This window comes from Pyrus communis, chromosome 3, assembly GCF_041283825.1.
Source record: "Pyrus communis isolate YQ-2024b chromosome 3, ASM4128382v1, whole genome shotgun sequence".
NCBI classification, from domain to species: Eukaryota; Viridiplantae; Streptophyta; class Magnoliopsida; order Rosales; family Rosaceae; genus Pyrus; species Pyrus communis.
In genome coordinates this window covers 7,982,547-8,000,607 of record NC_142567.1, presented here as the reverse complement: position 1 = coordinate 8,000,607, position 18,061 = coordinate 7,982,547, and the positions used below count along the sequence as shown (strand labels likewise).

The 18,061-nt window shown below is 37.5% G+C and overlaps 1 protein-coding gene, 1 long non-coding RNA gene and 1 pseudogene across 3 annotated transcripts; 1 reads left to right on the top strand and 2 right to left on the bottom strand.

The window, feature by feature from the left end:
* The first annotated feature begins 395 nt into the window (after nucleotides 1-395).
* Nucleotides 396-1,860, top strand: LOC137716500 (putative long-chain-alcohol O-fatty-acyltransferase 5 pseudogene; annotated as a pseudogene). Its single transcript, XR_015960599.1, has one exon. The product of XR_015960599.1 is annotated as a putative long-chain-alcohol O-fatty-acyltransferase 5 pseudogene (transcript).
* A 5,034-nt stretch (nucleotides 1,861-6,894) lies between these two features.
* Nucleotides 6,895-7,948, bottom strand: LOC137714878 (uncharacterized). Its single transcript, XM_068454035.2, has 2 exons — nucleotides 7,749-7,948; nucleotides 6,895-7,435 (listed from the first exon to the last, which is right to left on the bottom strand). The coding sequence occupies exons 1-2, from the start codon at nucleotides 7,855-7,857 to the stop codon at nucleotides 7,086-7,088; spliced, it is 459 nt and encodes a 152-aa protein (XP_068310136.2). The 5' UTR covers nucleotides 7,858-7,948; the 3' UTR covers nucleotides 6,895-7,085.
* A 7,953-nt stretch (nucleotides 7,949-15,901) lies between these two features.
* Nucleotides 15,902-16,643, bottom strand: LOC148697847 (uncharacterized). The gene is made up of 2 exons (XR_015960598.1): nucleotides 16,492-16,643; nucleotides 15,902-16,140 (listed from the first exon to the last, which is right to left on the bottom strand). It is a non-coding gene; the product is annotated as an uncharacterized LOC148697847 (long non-coding RNA).
* Between the last annotated feature and the right edge of the window lie 1,418 nt (nucleotides 16,644-18,061).

Sequence of the window (18,061 nt, the reverse complement as noted above, 5' to 3'; positions counted from 1 at the left end):
TTGGTCATTTCAACAATAAATATAGGAATAGGTTAAAAAGTTATAATTATATTTTGCGAAAATTAAACAATTTAGAGTTGTTAATATGAGAAAATTTAAGTATTTTTGTGGGGTTTTTGGCCTTTTGATTTTCAAGCTAGAGTGATTTTGAAGTTTCAAGTGTCCCAAGTCGGAAATTAAAAGTGAAAAGACCAAGCCCTTAACATTTTTCTCAACTCAGTTAACGGAATGGAACAAAATGAGATATAAAAAATGAGTGGGGTGAAATAGAATATAATTGAGGATGAGAAGTAAAGTGATATTTTGTGAAGAGTACAAGGGCACATAACTAAAAATAAAAGTAGGGAGCCTCTTTTTAATCAAACGTTGCAACCCCACAGTAAACCCGTGGTGCCTTGAAAATTTGCATGTTCTTGGGGGTAATGAGGGCGCATTGTTAGGTTGGTACATATTTCACCTCCTTACAAACAGTTATAAAAGAAGGATAAAAGCGAGAAGGTCATGATCATGATATTATTAATATTTTTGAAAGCAATCTGGGACACAAAATTTGCATGCTCATGATAAGGTAAGCCGATAGATCATAGGTTGAGGAGCAGGTGATGGCAACGAACTTTGATGAAACAAATTAAAAAAGTATCAATCAATCAACCGATCATGGGATCAATGGAGGAAGAAATCAAGAGCTTAATCAAGGTATGCCTTTCCATCTTTGCCTCTCTTTGCTACACCTATTTCATAGCTTCTAAAATCCCCAAAGGCAAACTCAGGCTCCTCTCTCTCCTCCCTATTTTCTACCTCTTCACCACCCTCCCTCTCTCTCTCTCCACCGCCCTCCCCGCCGGAGTGTTTGCCATGTTCATTACCTGGGTTGGTAGCTTCAAGCTCCTCCTCTTCTCCTTTGGGCATGGCCCACTTTCATCTGACCCACCCCTAAACTCCCTCCTCCTCTTCGTCTTCACTGCTTGCCTCCCAATCAAAACATCTCAAAAGTTATTTCCAAATTTGGAAAGAACCCCTAAGTTGCCTCTGAATTTGCCAACCAAAATCTTGCTTTTCGGCATATTGGTTGCCCTAACTGACTACAAAAAACATTTGCACCCCAGAATTCTATTAGGTCAGTATTGTTGCATGTTGTATCTTTTTGTGGACGTGTTAGTAGGCGTAGCCAACGCAACGATGCGAGCGGTTCTCGGAATCGAGCTCGAATCGCCGTCCAACGAGCCTTACCTTTCAACTTCGCTACAAGATTTTTGGGGTAGGAGGTGGAACCTTATGATAACATATACGTTGCGCCAGACCGTGCACAAACCCGTGCGGTCAGCGGCCGAGACCTTCTTGGGGACTGCATGGGCCCCACTGCCGGCCGTGTTAGCCACGTTTTTGGTATCGGGTTTGATGCACGAGCTCATATACTTCTACATGACGCGTGCGACTCCCACCTGGGAGGTTACGTGGTTCTTTGTTCTTCATGGGGTGTGTTTGGTCGTCGAGTTCGGCGTGAAGAAGGCGTTGGGTGGAAGGTGGCGGCTGCATTGGGTTGTGTCAACACCGTTGACCATCGTTTTCGTGGTGGCCACCGCGACTTGGTTGTTCTTTCCACCGTTGGTCAGGAACGGCGTGGATACAAGAGCTATTGAGGAGTGCAAGGAATTGGTAGAATTTGTAAAGCAAAAGTTGAAATGGGACCAATTTTCATGGCCGATCATTTCTTTAGGACATTAAACTGTTAGCATGGGAATCCAAAATTTTTTTCTTTAGTTTGCACTTTTGTCGTAAAAGGACTCCTCTTAAATTTGTGTACAATGGAAGGGTTTCAAACAATGGAAGCGAATCAAATTATTTGGAGCTAGTTTGATATTATTGTGTTTTAAAAAAAATTGTTTCTGTTATGTTGTGTGAATAAATAGCTGTAAAATAAAATTGTTGAGTGTTTAGTAAAAATTTTCTTGAAAAAGTGCTTTTAACATAAAAAAAAAAAAAAGAAAAATGTATTTGAGTATTTGGAAAATTTTTATATAAATTGTTGTAAATATGCTAAATAACAAAAAATGATATGATGTTTAATGTAATATAATAATTATCAAAGAGAATAATGTAGAATAAAAAATTGTAGTTTATAAAATATGTGAGGGTATACTTGCCATTTGAAGCTTTCATTAAATAGACACTAATCATTATGTTTTGAAAAATAAAAACATTTTGTTTAGAAGCTTAGTAGACCATTATTCTACTTTTCTATGTTTTTCTACTGTTATTAAGAGTAGTTTAAAATAGTAACATCATTCTTACCGTATTATCTTATTCTCCTACCCACCTTAACTTAAAAAGTGAATGGGGATGATGAGTAATTATTGAGCACCTACCTTGTGTGTTTAGTCATATCATATGTACGGATTCGTAATGGGTAGGGGGGGTGTTGGTGGAGAAGCATTGACGGTTGAATGAATTTTGAGGATGTGTTTTTTCCCAGAAGCTTTAATGCAAGGAGCTGAATTCTCTCTTTTTTTTTTTTTTTTTTTTTTTTTTTTTTTTTTTTTTTTTTTTTTTTAACCACTATCATTAAATCATATAAATATCTTATATTAATTTTTTTATAAAAATAGAAAACAGAGACAAAAGCAAAATGTAAAACCAATTTTGCTTGCTTGCTTTGTAGATCGTACTCGCGGACTTGTACTCGACGACAAAATTGAATTGAAAGGAAAATACAGGTGGGAGATTGTGGCTTTTTTTCCTTCTCCACCCATCACTACCAGACAACCGTTTACCCTTCCGACCGATTGCAAATTCACCCTTATGCAAAATGACTAAAGATCTAAAGGGTCAATCAACCGGAGTTCACCACATAAACATTAGTCATTGTTGACCAACAAAAAATATTACTGATTTTCTTTACAAAAATAAAAAGTGAATATAATGAAAAACAAAGAACAATCAAAATCTCATCGGATCCCCATTTGTCAAGTCCACACCCGCTGCACATTCTGCGGCACGGCGGCACTGATCCCGACTCCGTCAATCTATCTCATCTCTCTCTCTCTCTCTCTCTCTTCCTCACGAGGTGTTGCCATGTCCGCCTGACTAGTTCACGACTGTTATTTGGTAAGGATGGTTCAGAACCGTGGTAGTTCCACAATGGTCGAGAATTTGGGCGGTGGTGTTTGTGTGGCCAAGAATTGGGTGGTGTTGTTGGTGTGTTTTGGGGTTTTAAGGTGTTGTACGACTGTGAGGGGTTTGAGTTTAGGGTTTGTTATTGCTGTTATATTTTTTTAGTTAAAAGGCAAACTATTTTTTTTTTATTTTTTATTTTTGCTAGAAAAGCAAAGAACTATATTAAAGAGAAAAGCCCCTAAGGAAACCTATTTGAGTATAATCAAATGGGTAGGCTAGACGAGCAGCCAATGAAATAGTTTTATCCCAAACATGGAAGCCATTAACTAAGAAACCAACACTTGTGATAGCATTTGCTAGAAAATTGGCTTATCTGAGGACATGCTTCCAACAAATATCCCAAAGAAGCCCGCCAGCCGTAAAAAATCAGCAAGAATGGTCCTCAGTCTTCAAGGAGCATGATAGGCACCACGAATAGCCTCAATAACCAACTTAGAGTCGCCTTCAACAATGATGCACTTAAGACCTCTCAAGTTTGCCATCTAGAGACCATCACGAAGCGCCAAACATTCTGCCACATTAATTGTATTCTATCCAACACTACGCGCCCCAGCAATGATAGAGGAACCATTCTCATTTCTAATCACAAAACCAAAAGCAGCCTGCTGGTTAACCACCAAGCCGTCAAAGTTGAGCTTGACAAAACTAGTTTCCGAGGGATACCATCGAATGGAGACGGGTTTCGCCTTTTGGTCACCAGAAGGCCGAGTATGCATCAACAGATTAGCTGTAAGATAATCTCTACCTATACTTAACACTGAATTCACGATTCTAATGTAACTCGGATTTTTATTTTAAAAAACGACAAGGTTCCTTTTTTTCCAAATTTGCCAACAAATAAGGAGCGCCATATTCAACTCTCTTAGATTGTCAATGTTTTTGCTGTCCATGGAGATTAACCAATCATTGAAATTATGGGTTTGATTTATATTTAATGAGTCAAATATAGTGGGGCTGCTCCATGCCTGTCTAGCAAAATCACAGTTAACAAAAAGATGGCTAATGCTTTCATCATTTGAGTTACAAGGAGGATAAATAGTAGGCATATTAGTAATATATCTTGCCAAATGGTCTCTGGTTTGGAGTTTCCCCAAAACGAGAAGCCAACTAAAGTTTTTTACTTTGTGAGGCAAGCTAAGATTCTACATTAGTTTTAAGAAGCTTGCTAGAATTAACATTGTTATTGATAGAGTTTTGTATCCAAGTTGCAGACTTGACAGAGAATTTACCATCAGCATTTGGTCCCCAATAGCATAAGTCATTTTGAGAGGCCAATGGCAAAGGAATACTACAAATTTTGTTACCAACATCAACATCAACCACAGAAGATAACAATTGTCTATTCCATTGACCATTAGCAATAAATTGGCTCACTTTTAGGTCATGAGCAACATTAGTTAGTCGGGTGCTAGATAAGAGATTGGTGAGAGGGAAAGGAAAAACCAATTATGGGTCCAGAAAAGAATATTTTCTCCATTTCTGACTAGCCATCTCAATCCCATCCTAACAACTTCCCTAGCCTTGAGGATACCCTTCCACACACATGAATAATTTTGTCTAATTTTATTATTAAAACAATCTTCATTTTTCAAATACTTATTTTTAACAATTTGGACCCACCAATTTTGATCTTCGGTCAAGACTTTCCACCTAATTTAGCCAAGAAAATTTTGTCCCACGTAACAGGGTTTAGTTTGGAGTCTTTTCCCCACAAAAATTTCCTACTCTCTCTATCTATAGCCTTGGTAATCTTTTCAGGGCATTTAAAGTAGGCCATAGTAAGATTTGGAACACCCAAAAGGTTTGCTTTAATGATAGTAAACTTCCCCGCCTTAGACAAAGTATTAGCCTTCCAACCGGATAATTTGTTATGGATCTTAATAATAGGCTCTTTAGCATTAACAAGTCTTTCCCTAAGTTTTGCCCATATGCTGGATTTTGAGGATATTGACAATATCATTCCTAGTATGATTTAGAGTGTTATTGGAGAAGTAAAGCGACGACTTATAGAAGTTTAATTTTTGTCCAGAGGTATAGGAAAAGTCATTAAACACTATAGCAATATTCCTAGTTGTAGTATTAGTAGTTTTAGCAAAGATCAGGCAGTCATCCGCAAACATCAGATTTGTAACTCTAAACCCTTTAGGAGTAGTTAGCAGACCAACATTGTTTCTAGGAGACCCACCAATTTTGTTTGTCTTATAGGGGTTTCATACATAAAATAAGTATGTGGGGAAAAAGGGGGTCCCCCTTGTCTAATGCTCCTCAATGGATGAAAATAGCCATGAGCTTTACCATTAACAAACACAGAAAAGGAAGTGGACGTAGTACATTCCATAATGAGGTTAATCCAATGAGTGTTGAATCCGAATCTTATTAAAACAGATTTAATATAATCCCAGTGAATAAAATCATAAGCTTTTTCAAGATCTAATTTGATAGCCATAGCACCATACTTACCTTTTTTGCGCTTAAATGATGAGAAGATTTCATGAGTAATCAGAATATTATCCACAATGAATCTTCCAAGAGCAAATGCACCTTGATTCTTAGAAATGCAATGTTAGCAAAAGAAAAAAAAATTAATGAATTAAAATATACGAAAGGGTAACTTAGGAATATAGGTGGGTGGAGAGATAGTATTGTTATGTTTTCAAATTTAATCGGAGGTGGGGAAATAGGGTGGGTGGGAAGATAAGAATGGCGAGTGGGCCTAGTAGCTCCCTTTAGTATTTCGTATGTCCAAGATTTCTTTTAATGTTTCAGTTTTTTTTTTTTTAAGTTGTTTTTAAAAGCTCCACAATCTCAAACTAGGCCTTGGTCTAGTATAGTCTTGACTTCAGTATTTCGTATGTCTAAGATTTCTTCTGTTTTGTTTTTTTCTTTTTGACAATGTCCAAGATTTCTTATAAGGTAGAAAACTAGTTGATACTAGAAGCACCATACACATTTTCTACATGTGTGAGAAGTTAACTAAGTAGTTACCGTGAAAAAGAGAAAAACTAGCTAGTAGAAGGATAAAGATGATTCTCTTAAACTTACCATGTCATAATACCCTTTGTTTAAGGAGTAACTGTTTAATTTAAAAAAAAAAAAAAAAAAAAAAAAAAAAAAAAAAAAACCTACTATCTTTAGTTGATAAAGATGATTCTCTTAATTAAAATATTCAGAGCGTGACTGAGTGATAAATATTTATTCTCTCAATTTTTATACCAACCCATGTGTCACATGACATGCACAATAACTACTCATTGAGCTGAAATCACTACTATATTGTAGAACTCAAGTTGGTTTGGGGAAAAAAAAATGAGAATTGGGCCACAGGATGTTTGCAAATTTGTCTCCACCCATAAAGCATCAATTCATTTAGCTTGCAAATACGTACTTGATTTTTTCCCCTCCCTTTTTCCGGTTGAAGTTTTTCATTGTCGCCAGTTGCAAAGGATAGATACAGGTTCCAAACTGAAGTCCGATGGTACTACACAACACACAAGCTGGGGTCCGAACCTTAATTCGAAATAACACGAATATAACAAATCAAATCGCATATTGCAGTATATAACAATTACTCTATTCTAAATTTGGAGAGGGGTGGTACGCTTGGCTATAAGTGCAATTGAGGGGAGAATTTAGTTTTAGTTACGAAATTACCATTTTTTAATGTAGATATGAGCTATGGTGTGGATTTGTGGGTTTGGGGCTACGTGAGATAGGTGTGAATTTGTGGGTTTGGTATGTCGCGTTCATTGACTAGAGTAATGCTTTTACAAATTTTTTGACCCGCCGCAGCACGGCATGATACTTGTGAGATCCAAAGCGCACAGTTCATGGACTACTGCTTTTATTGACTAGCAAATCTTTATTGCAACGCATACTGCTTCAGTACCACAGGCAAATGAAGGGTCATATATCTAATTCTGTAATTCAGCCTCTGCAGCGCCAGCTACTAGTTTTCCGTGATGGCCGTGGCCATGCCCGGGCTCCCAATGTCCGTGGCCATGCCCGTGCTGCTTCCAATGTCTGTGGTCATGCTCTCCATGTCCATAGCCTCCATATCTGTAGCCTCCGTGTCCATAGCCTCCGTGTCCATAGCCTCCATGTCCATAGCCGTGCTCATGCTTTCCATGTTTTTGCTCGTAACCATGGCCATGTTCCCAATTTCCATAACCATGCTCATGCCCTCCATGTCCGTGCCTGTATCCATGTTTATGCTCGTATCCGTGATAATGGTCACCATAGGTAGCTTTTTCAACACTCTCCTCTTGAAAATGAAAACAATTAAGTTGGATATCAAAAACTGAAAATTAAGCCTTGTAAGTGCAGTAGCAGTAACTACCGATGCATGCAAAGTGACTAACCATCCGGATGTTCCCAAGTTACTCGTTTTCCCAACAAAAAATGTTTAAGTTCGAGAAGAAAACAGGTGGGATACTAAAGTCAAAATTCGTAGCATGCATGTTAAAACCTGCGATGATCTGTGGATGATGAATAAAATGTGCCTAGCAAAATTTACAAATGCGTAATCGAATAAAAGAAACAAGAATTAATTTTAATTGAGAAAGCGAGAAACTCACGGGTTTGAGTAGGAGCAGTCTCAGTCAGCTCCCGAGCGGAAACCTCAGAGAAGATAAGGAGAACAGCAAAGACAAGACCTAGTAGAAGAAAAGTTTTTGAGGACGCCATGTTTGCTTATAATTAACAAAACGAGGTGATGGGATAGAATTATGAAGGTAAGAGATGATCGCAGAGTGAAGTGAATATCATGTGGTTTGGCTTTCTCTATTTATAGACCTTCAAAGTTTAGAGAAGGAGAGGGTAGATCTTTGGACACCCACATTTTTTCACAGTAGAGTGGTAAACGAAAACTATTTTTACCTAACACATACCAAATTCCCTCGAGTAGTTTGAACTCTTTCAAAGCATGCTTTGTTTGGTTTGATGATATGTTGATACCACTATGTATTAAGTAAGAAATGAGCCATCTAACTTGATGAAATTAGGGTTCCACCATAAAACCAATTGGCAATATGGGAAGTAGCCCAAGACCATATAAGCACATAACAAACCTTGTCCCTCATCGATGTGGGACAACTCTCAACAGGCCCCCACGTGTGGCCGATTTTCAACCCTACACGTGGACAACACAACATGATGACGTGGAGCGCGTGTGGCCATTTGGCTTCACACGAGGACAACCTGCTCTGATTCCATGATGAAATTAGGGTTCTACCATAAAACCAATTGGCAATATGGGAAGTAGCCCAAGACCATATAAGTACATAGCAATCCTTGTCCCTCACCGATTGATACGAACATTATACGCATACAAATTAAACCCTATTTGTGACAATTGTAGTAATGATGTAAGTAGGGATCGTTCTAACCGGGGATTAACTAGGGATGCTAAACACTTAACTTAAATAAATAAAACTAACTTTTAAAACACTAAGACAAACTTAAAAGACTCAAAACAAGTTCAAAAGACTCCAAATACTTTAAAAACATAAAATAAGACAAATCAAATGATTAAGACTTAACAAAATAAGGGGGGGGAAGTTTGATTTGACGAAAATTGAAATAACAAAACAAGTTAATAAACTAAGCAAATTGTAAAACGAATAAACGTAAATATGAATGTGATGAAAATATGGATGATGGAATAGCCAAGGGGTTCTTCTCCACACATGTTACACTTGCAATACAAGATTGATTTTCGGTTGGTCTTTCGATAAATTATGAAACTCAAAGCTCCAAGTTAATTAGGTTCGCTTAAATTAACTTTCAGATTTCCCTAGATTCATTGGATTGAATGGAATACGCATTACAACCAAATTATTCTTAATCAAAGTCCCTAACTATGGAATACGCATGATAGAGACATTCAACAAAGATCATTAAGTCCAACGGAAATCATAAACATTGACGAGGCATTCGTTACTATGGAATACGCATGAAACTTATGCCAAAAATTCGTTTAACGCGATTGTTTATAAGCGTCATATTCATGCATGAAAATTAAGCTTGCAATCTCAATGAACATACATAAATACGTTATCAATCAAACAGTTAAACGAATTGAATCCACAACTTATGAAATTCCAACCAAAAGTAATCAATTCATATTGCAAATATAAACATAGTTTCGAATCACCCCCTAGCTAAAGGGGGTTTAGTTCCTCATAACCTTGAAATCAAAGAGACAACTAAACATTCCAACAACTCAAACTTGAATTGTATGAACGTTTAGGCACTCTTCTCTTCCATTACAAAACAAAGAAAATTGAATTTAAACTTTGAAATCAAAGAAACACCTAAACATTCCAACAACTCAAACTTGAATTGTATGAACGTTTAGGCACTCTTCTTCTTTGTTATTATGGCACAAGGTCTAAGGGATGTTGTTGGTGTGTTGAATGGATTGGGGAATTATGGAAAATGGATGAGGAAAGATAGAAAATGGAAAGAAACCCACGGCAAGGCTTGGAATTTCAGGATGTAAAGATGGTGTGTGTTTGTGTTGTGGTGTGAGAAATGGAGAGATATGTCAATTGAATGAATGAATGCAAGGGTATTTATAGGAGTAGTGGAGGGAACATATGGCTGTTTGTTTAAGATGCAAGTGGCTAATTAATGATGGAAAATCAATTAGGAAAACATGTGAAAACTGGAATTGCATGTGAAGGTGTTGGAATGTGCTGAAAATGCAAAGGGGATACACGGCTTTGAGAAGCTTTCTTGCTCATTTTCTGAATGCAATGATGAAGAGTTTAATAATTAATGCATGTAGGTGGCTGAAATGATGAAGAATGAGTGGTGGAAATGAAAGGGAAAGCTAGAAAGACATGTGAAGATGCTGGAATTGTGAGTAGGCCACGGCAATGTTTGTGGAATTGCATGTGAATGCTGTTTTGGTGCTGAAAATGGAATGGGAAAGCCACGGCATTGAGTTTGGAAATGAATGATTAAATGTGCATGGCTTGAATGATGAAGAATAAAGGGTGCATGAGTGAATGATTGAATGTGCATGTGGGTGAATGTGAAGGGAATGCATGTGAGGATGCTGGAAATGCAATGGAACTCACGGCACAAGGGTTCTTTGGTGATGAATGTGGTTGATTTAATGGAGGAACAAGTGCATGTGTTGAATTGGTGGTGCATGTGATTAAAGATGGAGAAGGTGGTGTAATGATGAAGTGGAATGGCTGAAAATGCAAGGGGGAGTGAAGGCCACGGCAAAGGTGTTTTGGTGCATGTGTTGGCTGTTTTGTTTGTTGGTTAAAGCTTGTGTTTGCATGTGAATGTTGTTTGTGTGAAGTGTGTGAATGTGCATGTGTTTTTAAAGAATGAATGGTGGTATAATGATGAAGTGTGATGAGTGATAAGTGTATGATATGTTGAGTGATATGTTGAGTGGTAAGTGAATGATAAGATAAGTGATAAGTGAATGATATTTTGAGTGATAAGATAAGCGGTTATTGAAATGTAGATGAATGAATGATATGATAAGTAATAAATATATGATATGTGGTGATGATAAGATAAGTGTATGATATGATAAGTGGTGAATGAAGGAGTGGAATGTTGGAATGTTATGCACGACTAAGGATATATGAAAGGTTTAAATATCCTAAAACTAAAGGGAACAAGGTTACAACACTTTGGTCTTCAATTAGGTTTTCAATTTCGTCCAACACTTTGGCTCCAAGCATAAGTTTTCCATCCTTAGCCCAAAAGTGCTCCAAAAGTCTCCAAAATGCATCTTTTTGCTCCTTTAGCCCTTTCGACCTACAAACACACGAAAATAGCTTAAAGCACTAAAATAACTAAAGAAACATAACGTAAATGCACGAGAACAAGCCATTTAAGTCGCATGAAAATGCTCCTATCACCGATGTGGGACAACTCTCAACACGCCTCCGCACATGTGGCGGATTTTCAAGCCTACACGTGGACAACAATTAGGTGACGTGGAGCGTGTGTGGCCATTTGGCTTCACACGAGGACAACCTGCTCTGATACCATGATGAAATTGAGGTTCAACCATAAAACCAATTGGCAATATGGGGAGTAATCCAAGACCATATAAGCACATAACAAACCTTGTCCCTCACCGATATGGGACAACTCTCAACATAACCTAGCTAGTAGGTCATAAAAATTTGTTTCTACGCAATATGTGGCAATGTGGTCATAGTTGTAGATGGCTTTTGCTAATTATGTGAAAAATGTAATTAAGCACCATTAACTAAACCAAACAGAAATTGGTTTTCAGTTGTGATTCCTTAGAATAATAAATTGATATTGTAAATGATCAACAACTAAGTCAAAATAAGTAGTTTGTCATGATTAATAGTATAAGATGGCATTTCAAGGGATATATCTACATTTGCAGACGGAATACTTTAGTTCATATCTGAATCCATTTACAATTGGACTACCAGATCCTGCCCGTATTCGGCTTGTTAGATTTGACTTGATCCATATGAAATAAGCATCAGATTTGGATCAAATCTAACTTAAGACCAAATTTTTTTTAAAACATCATCATCAACAACATTCTTCTTCATTCTTAATTTCGTGGTGTATACTAATTTATGGTGGAATACTTATGAACAATGCTCAAACTTCAAGTCAAGATTCTTCATTTCAAATTTTTCCTTCAAGTGCAAGTAGTTTTACAAGGCTATTTTAGAGTCCAATTGAGATTCATATCAATGATACGGAATACAACCCTAGCAACACTTAAATATGACTTCTTAAAGAGTGTAGGAAGTTGAGGACAAAATGGTCAATTGATTATTTTCTCGAAGGCTCCAAATTTTTGGAGCAAATAATTGTTGTGCCACGTGTGTGGTTGAGTTGGAAAAGAAATGAGAGATAAGGAGGGTGCGGACCAATCAAAAGAAGGAGGTGAGGAGATGACCAATGGGAGATGAGAGAAAGGAGAGAAAGGAGGAGAGTGAGGCCCAATAGGAAAAGAAGAGAAATAGCGAGTGACCAACCAAAGAGGGAAGAAATGAGGGAAAGGAGGGAAGAGAGAAGGAGAGGAACCCGGCCCTGACCCGTGACCTGTTTCAAACCCGGTACCTTACGTGAGATTCCGCCATTTCCTCCGGCCATTTTTCGACAAATTTCACCAGGCCACCACCTGGAAACTTCTCACCGGCTGTTCTTATTTAATTTTCCACTCCAATTCGATGGGATTTGGCCCCGTTTCATGGTGTACAGCGACGGCAACCCCGTGAGTCCCGAGGCGGCGATCCGCTAATTCTGGATGCAATCTCTTTGATCTCCACCACCATTAGACTCTTCTTAAGGCCTGGAACAAAGCCCCAACAATTGTAGGGGCGGTGGAACACCGTAGGTAAATTAAAGCCACCCATTTCTAGGGTTTGCGGCGAGTTCGAGTGAAATTGGGGATTTTCCCGGCCAAATTGGACTTGGCCAAAGGTATAAAACTTGCTCTACTCATTGAGATTTTCATTTCTGTGAAATTTGGTAATTTTTGGAAATAGTTGATTTTTCAGGTGAGTTGGGGTGGTCGGCCGCCAAGTGCGGCGGCGCGTGGGCTGAGACCCCACCAGACCATCCTAGGCTAATTTGATGCCCTGATTCCATAATTGACATCTATTTAGTGAAATCCTAATGTTTTAATATAGTTTCGCAGAGGACCGCCGAGTTGGCTGCCACTTGGTCATTATATGAATGAACAATCCGACCGTTGGATTGGTACCAAACTTTAATACGTGATAGTACGTAATATTTGTAGATATTAGGAACTTATGAATCAGGAATCCAACATACGGATCTTCCTAAATTGAATTTCTAAAGTTTGTAAAATCCAATGTTGATCGCCACTTAAATTTGTGATTGGTGGAGATCCAACCGTTGGATCATAAAGAAGTTTTAGTATGTTGTTCTAGAAGTATAGTGTGGACTTTGGGATGTTACAGATCGGAAATCCATGGGCAGTTGTTCCAGATTAACTTGTGTAGGGTTGTGGACCTCACCTTTGATAGAGACTTGACTTTTGGACAATATGCTACGAATTGATCTTAAATATTAAACTCAGTAGTACTAGAGACTAGGTAGGGCTTAGTGGGCCTATATTGATTAGTGAGTTATCCCAGATAATATTTACATCGGTTGACTTTTAGGGTTAACCGTTGACTTTTTGTAAAATTTGACAGGGGACCCTCCTTAGCGCATTTCGACGCGCTGATTCCGAATCCGCCTTTCGTTTTCTTTAATTTGACCATTTTAGGATAGTTCCTTTATTAGCCATACGCCATACTTTGTACGAAAACACGTAATTTCATTAGCACATTATTTTACCTAAATGGCTTCGTTTCTAGGCGAAATGCATCGCAAGGAATCTCGATGCTACGAGGCGGGTTCGACTCGATGACATGATCTGTGAGTGGGTCTTTTCTTTATATATATATATATACATTGGTTAGTTTCCATATATACAAGCATTAATAAATTCTTTATGCAATTACCATGAAATAATCTTACGGGATGCACAGGTAAGCTCACTATAAGGAGATGCCGTGATTATATTTATGGTCATGAATAGTATGATATTGATTAGAATTGGTGAATGGTTGTGGCATGACTATATTGATGTTATCGGTTCATCGTTTGTTGCACTGGTGTTGGTACTCGCCCGGGCCATGGCCAGTCTTTCATGTGTATGTGTACATTGCACTGTATGCTCACTTTGGATACATTGTAGGTGCCAGTCCTGTCATACAGGTTGCCATGGGCAACTCCGACTCGTATGTGCTTCACATAGCGCCAGTCTTCACGTGATTGTATTACTACAATGTATATTATTCTTACACCCAGTCTTGTTCATGTCAGAATACCCTTACATCAACTCGTGTGTCAGCATGTGTCGATGAGCACCCGATATGATATGTTGCTTATGTGAGATTTTGTGATTATGGATGTCATGCCCTTATTTACGAGATATTGTGCCATAATGAATTCTTGAGATTTTGCAGGTTACGGTAAGTATTTTCTTACTATACGTAGTTTGTATATTTTGGAAACTATAATGGTTTTATAACGAGGGGTTATTATGTTTTTGAAAAGGATTTTTTACAAAGATTTGTTTCTAGGTCCACTCACCCTTATTTTTCGCCCCTCCAGGTTTTATTGCTGAGCTTACATGTCGATGAGGATTCTTGGCAAATCTTGGTGTAGACAATTACCTTCGATGGTATAATTCTCACCCTATCTTACTGTACTGTACTTATGCTCTGACATCACATTTGAAATAGGTTCATTCCCGCTCACCACACACTCTATTACTTAGGCACTTTTAGGTTTAAGTTTATACACATTTTCCACATCACTACACTTTATGGCTTTGTCACCTTCCAGGTGTTGGCCAACACGGCCCGGTTCGAAGTCCAAGTGGACATTCCAGGTCGGGGTGTGTCAAAATTTATTGTCTAAAATAATTGTTTGAAAAATAAAATTTATGTAGACTATCCTAATATAAATAATTTTTTTTTTTAAATTGTTATAGTAGTTGGGCTAATTGATTGTGGCTGACATTGGCGTCAACCTGGGGCTCGCGCATTGTCAGCCTTGGCGCATTTCGTGCGTCTCGCACTTTGCTTGGCTGCGGCTCACCTATTTCATGGGCGCGTCGATGCGCAAGAGTGAATCGAGGGCTTTACTTTGGTCGGTTTCTTGGGTTAAATTTGCCCAAAAATCAATTTTAGCCTAAAGTTGATTTTTGGCCAAAGAGTTGGAGCAAGTTTCTTTTTTTTGGGGAAGGGAAGGTGATATTTTAGGTTCTAACGCAAGTGTTGGAGTAAGTCTTAGAGTTAGAGAGGAAAAGTGGTGAGAAAGGGTATCAAAATAGATTAGAAGTTTTTTTTTCTTTTTTTTTTTTTTTTTGGGTTTTTTTTTTGTTTGTTTTTTTTTTGGGGTTGGGGGGGGGGGGGTGTGGGAACATTTTAGGTTCTAACCCAATGGTTGGAGTGAGTCTTAGAGAGGAAAAGTGGCGAGAAAGGGTAGCAAAATAGGTTAGAATTTTAGGTTAACAGTTTGGTCCATACATCTCCCATGATGGTAGAATTTTGGGTTCCTTAAGTATTGAGAATGGTTTCTAAATAAGTAAAGGTTTGTACGTCATTGATTAAGAATCTCTACCCATGCATTTTATAAAGTTGTTGCCTCCATAATATTTGTTTGCATAAAAACAAAAGAACTAATAGTTTCGAATACATCCACTAGAATTTGAAAATTAGTATGGACCTTTCAACAATACAATCACCACCTCATTCATAGCGTGTATTTGTATAGCTCAACAGCTAACTTCTTATTTTACCATAGCTAGAGCTTCCAAACCCCTTGTCAACAGTGCACAAAATAATTCTTTAACCAAATAATGATCGGATGAACTAGTTAATGGTATCGAAGTGGTACTTCACTTCCTAATGTTAGAAGATGTCCCAAATTTAAATCACAAGCGCAATAATCGAAAAAAATATTGTCACCAAAATGATGAGTATCCAAAGAAACTCCTTAATAGTAGACTTGAAATGCTTGACATTTTTAACTTTGCAAATATTTATTGAGAAAATTAAAGCACATCGCAAACACATACCAAAATGATCGATTAAGAGAACACATACTAAGGTGATCGATTAAGCGAATACAAGATAAAGCTTAAAGGCTGCCTATATATGATTGAGAGTTTATAAACTACTCAACCAATACAACTTTATTGCATATTATACGACTCTTACAACACACATAGACGCTAAGAGGTTGGCTAATTCTTTGTTTGAGTCTCTGCAACTCCCAGTTTTCCATCATGGCCGTGGCCATGACCTCCGTGACCGTGGTGATGTCCATGCCCTCCACGACCGTGGTCATGTCCATGCCCTCCGTGACCGTGGTCATGTCCATGCTCATGGCCTTTAGCCTGTTCTACGCTGTCCTCTAGGGGTGAAAAAAGAGAGTAGAACTTTACAAATAGAGAAGAAATAAAATGTTGAAATATATATACATCACTTAACAATTATATGAAGGTCTAAAATCAAGATATGCATGCACGTACAAAAGCCACAAGCTGTACATACAAAATGAACAATTAACAGCATGTTTTTACATCGATTCAGAAGTTCTTAGAAGCAATATATGTTTCGTTCTCCAACCAATTAAGATATATATTGTTCAAGTTGCTTGGAAGACAATTTTGTTTGGCATGCACTTGAGGACATGATGTTTTTACTCCTTCGCTCTACTTACTAATTAAACAAGTTTTAGTTGAAAAATGGAGAATAAACTCACGAGCTGAGATTTCAGAGGAGAGAAGGAGAACAGCAAAGACTAGGCCCAGAAGAAGAAAAGTCCTTGAGGATGCCATAATTTTCCGAACAATATTAATACAAAGGAAGCACAGTAATGGTTTCTGAAGGTTGTATGTAAGAGAGGATTGCTGTGTAGTATAATGTGGTTTGGCTCTCCATATTTATAGACCTTTGTAAGAGAGTGGGAAGTGGGGGAGGTGGTCCGAAAGAGATTGAGAGAAGTTTTTTTATTAACTTTTTCCTAATCAGAAGATAAGTATGATTGATGGCTAAAGAGCTAAAACATTGTATAATTATCATTTTGGACTTTAACAAGCAACTTTGAAAATTTTTAATACCGTTATATGAAAATGAGAATTTGGGTATATATGGGGACGGATGCTAGGAAACCGAAATTTTTTAATACGGTTATATGAAAATGAGAATTTGGGTATGTATTGGGACCAATGCGAGGAAACCGTAATTGTCCCCAGCTCACTTTATATTTTTTAAGGAAAACTAATGAAAAGTGTTTGAAAACTTTGAGTTTTAACGATAAGAAAAAAATAAAGGGTAAAATGTATAGTACTAGATTTGACTTTTTAGTGTAAAAATATGGTTTTTGGTTAAAATGAACAATACCGCAGATTTTTCGTTAAAACTCCTTTTTTTTTAATACTCTATGCCTGTTTTCGGTTGTCATAGTTTTGTATTTGAATGTTTTATGGTTTGATTCGTGATTTGGTAGTTATTTTTTTTTTTCATGATTATAGCCTTTTATGCTGCTTGCATTATGTGATCAAAACGTTTTTTTCCATTAATTATGAATTATTGGTGAAATCGTTAAGCCATACTCAATGTATTTATAATTAGGCATTGGATTAATATTCGCTGTAGTGAAAAAATTCGGATACAAACCTTCGTGGTGAAGTCCGTTAGGATTCAAACTCAAACTTAACATTTCTGTCAACTCTCTGTTAACATCTATGTAGAAAACCAAACTAAGGTGTGAAAGTATTTCTGGAAGCGTTGATTTCCTTTGCTTCATTCCTCTGTAAAAATGGTTACATGAGATTGATTTACAAGAATCCTATGGGGATGTTAATTTCCCATTTAGCTGATGCATGAGATGACGATTATTAACATCAAAAGCCAGAATACAAAAGTCTAATGACTCTAATCTATGTTGGACTCCCGCTCCCACCGGGTCCTACCTGCTTCTCTGCATCCATCCTCTCTCTCTCTCATTGTCTATCCAGACTTCTCTCTCTCTCTCTCTCTCGAGCTTTTTAGCTTCCCTTCGTTGGTCATGGTATTGTTGCTGAACAAATATCCAAACTTTGAAAACTGGTTTCAATTCCGAATCACTCCTCACCAACATTCAAACCAATCTCATTGTTACCCAGCTTCTGTTGATCAATTCCGATTCTCCGTTATCAATCAGATTGAAGAATTGTTTTAAAAATTTTCAGCTAAGATCTTGAGTTTTGGCGTTCCCAATATCGCCTCTAGTTTTCTATTAATTTAACAAACAAGCAATTCAATTAAAGTTTCCACATAAAAAATGATAA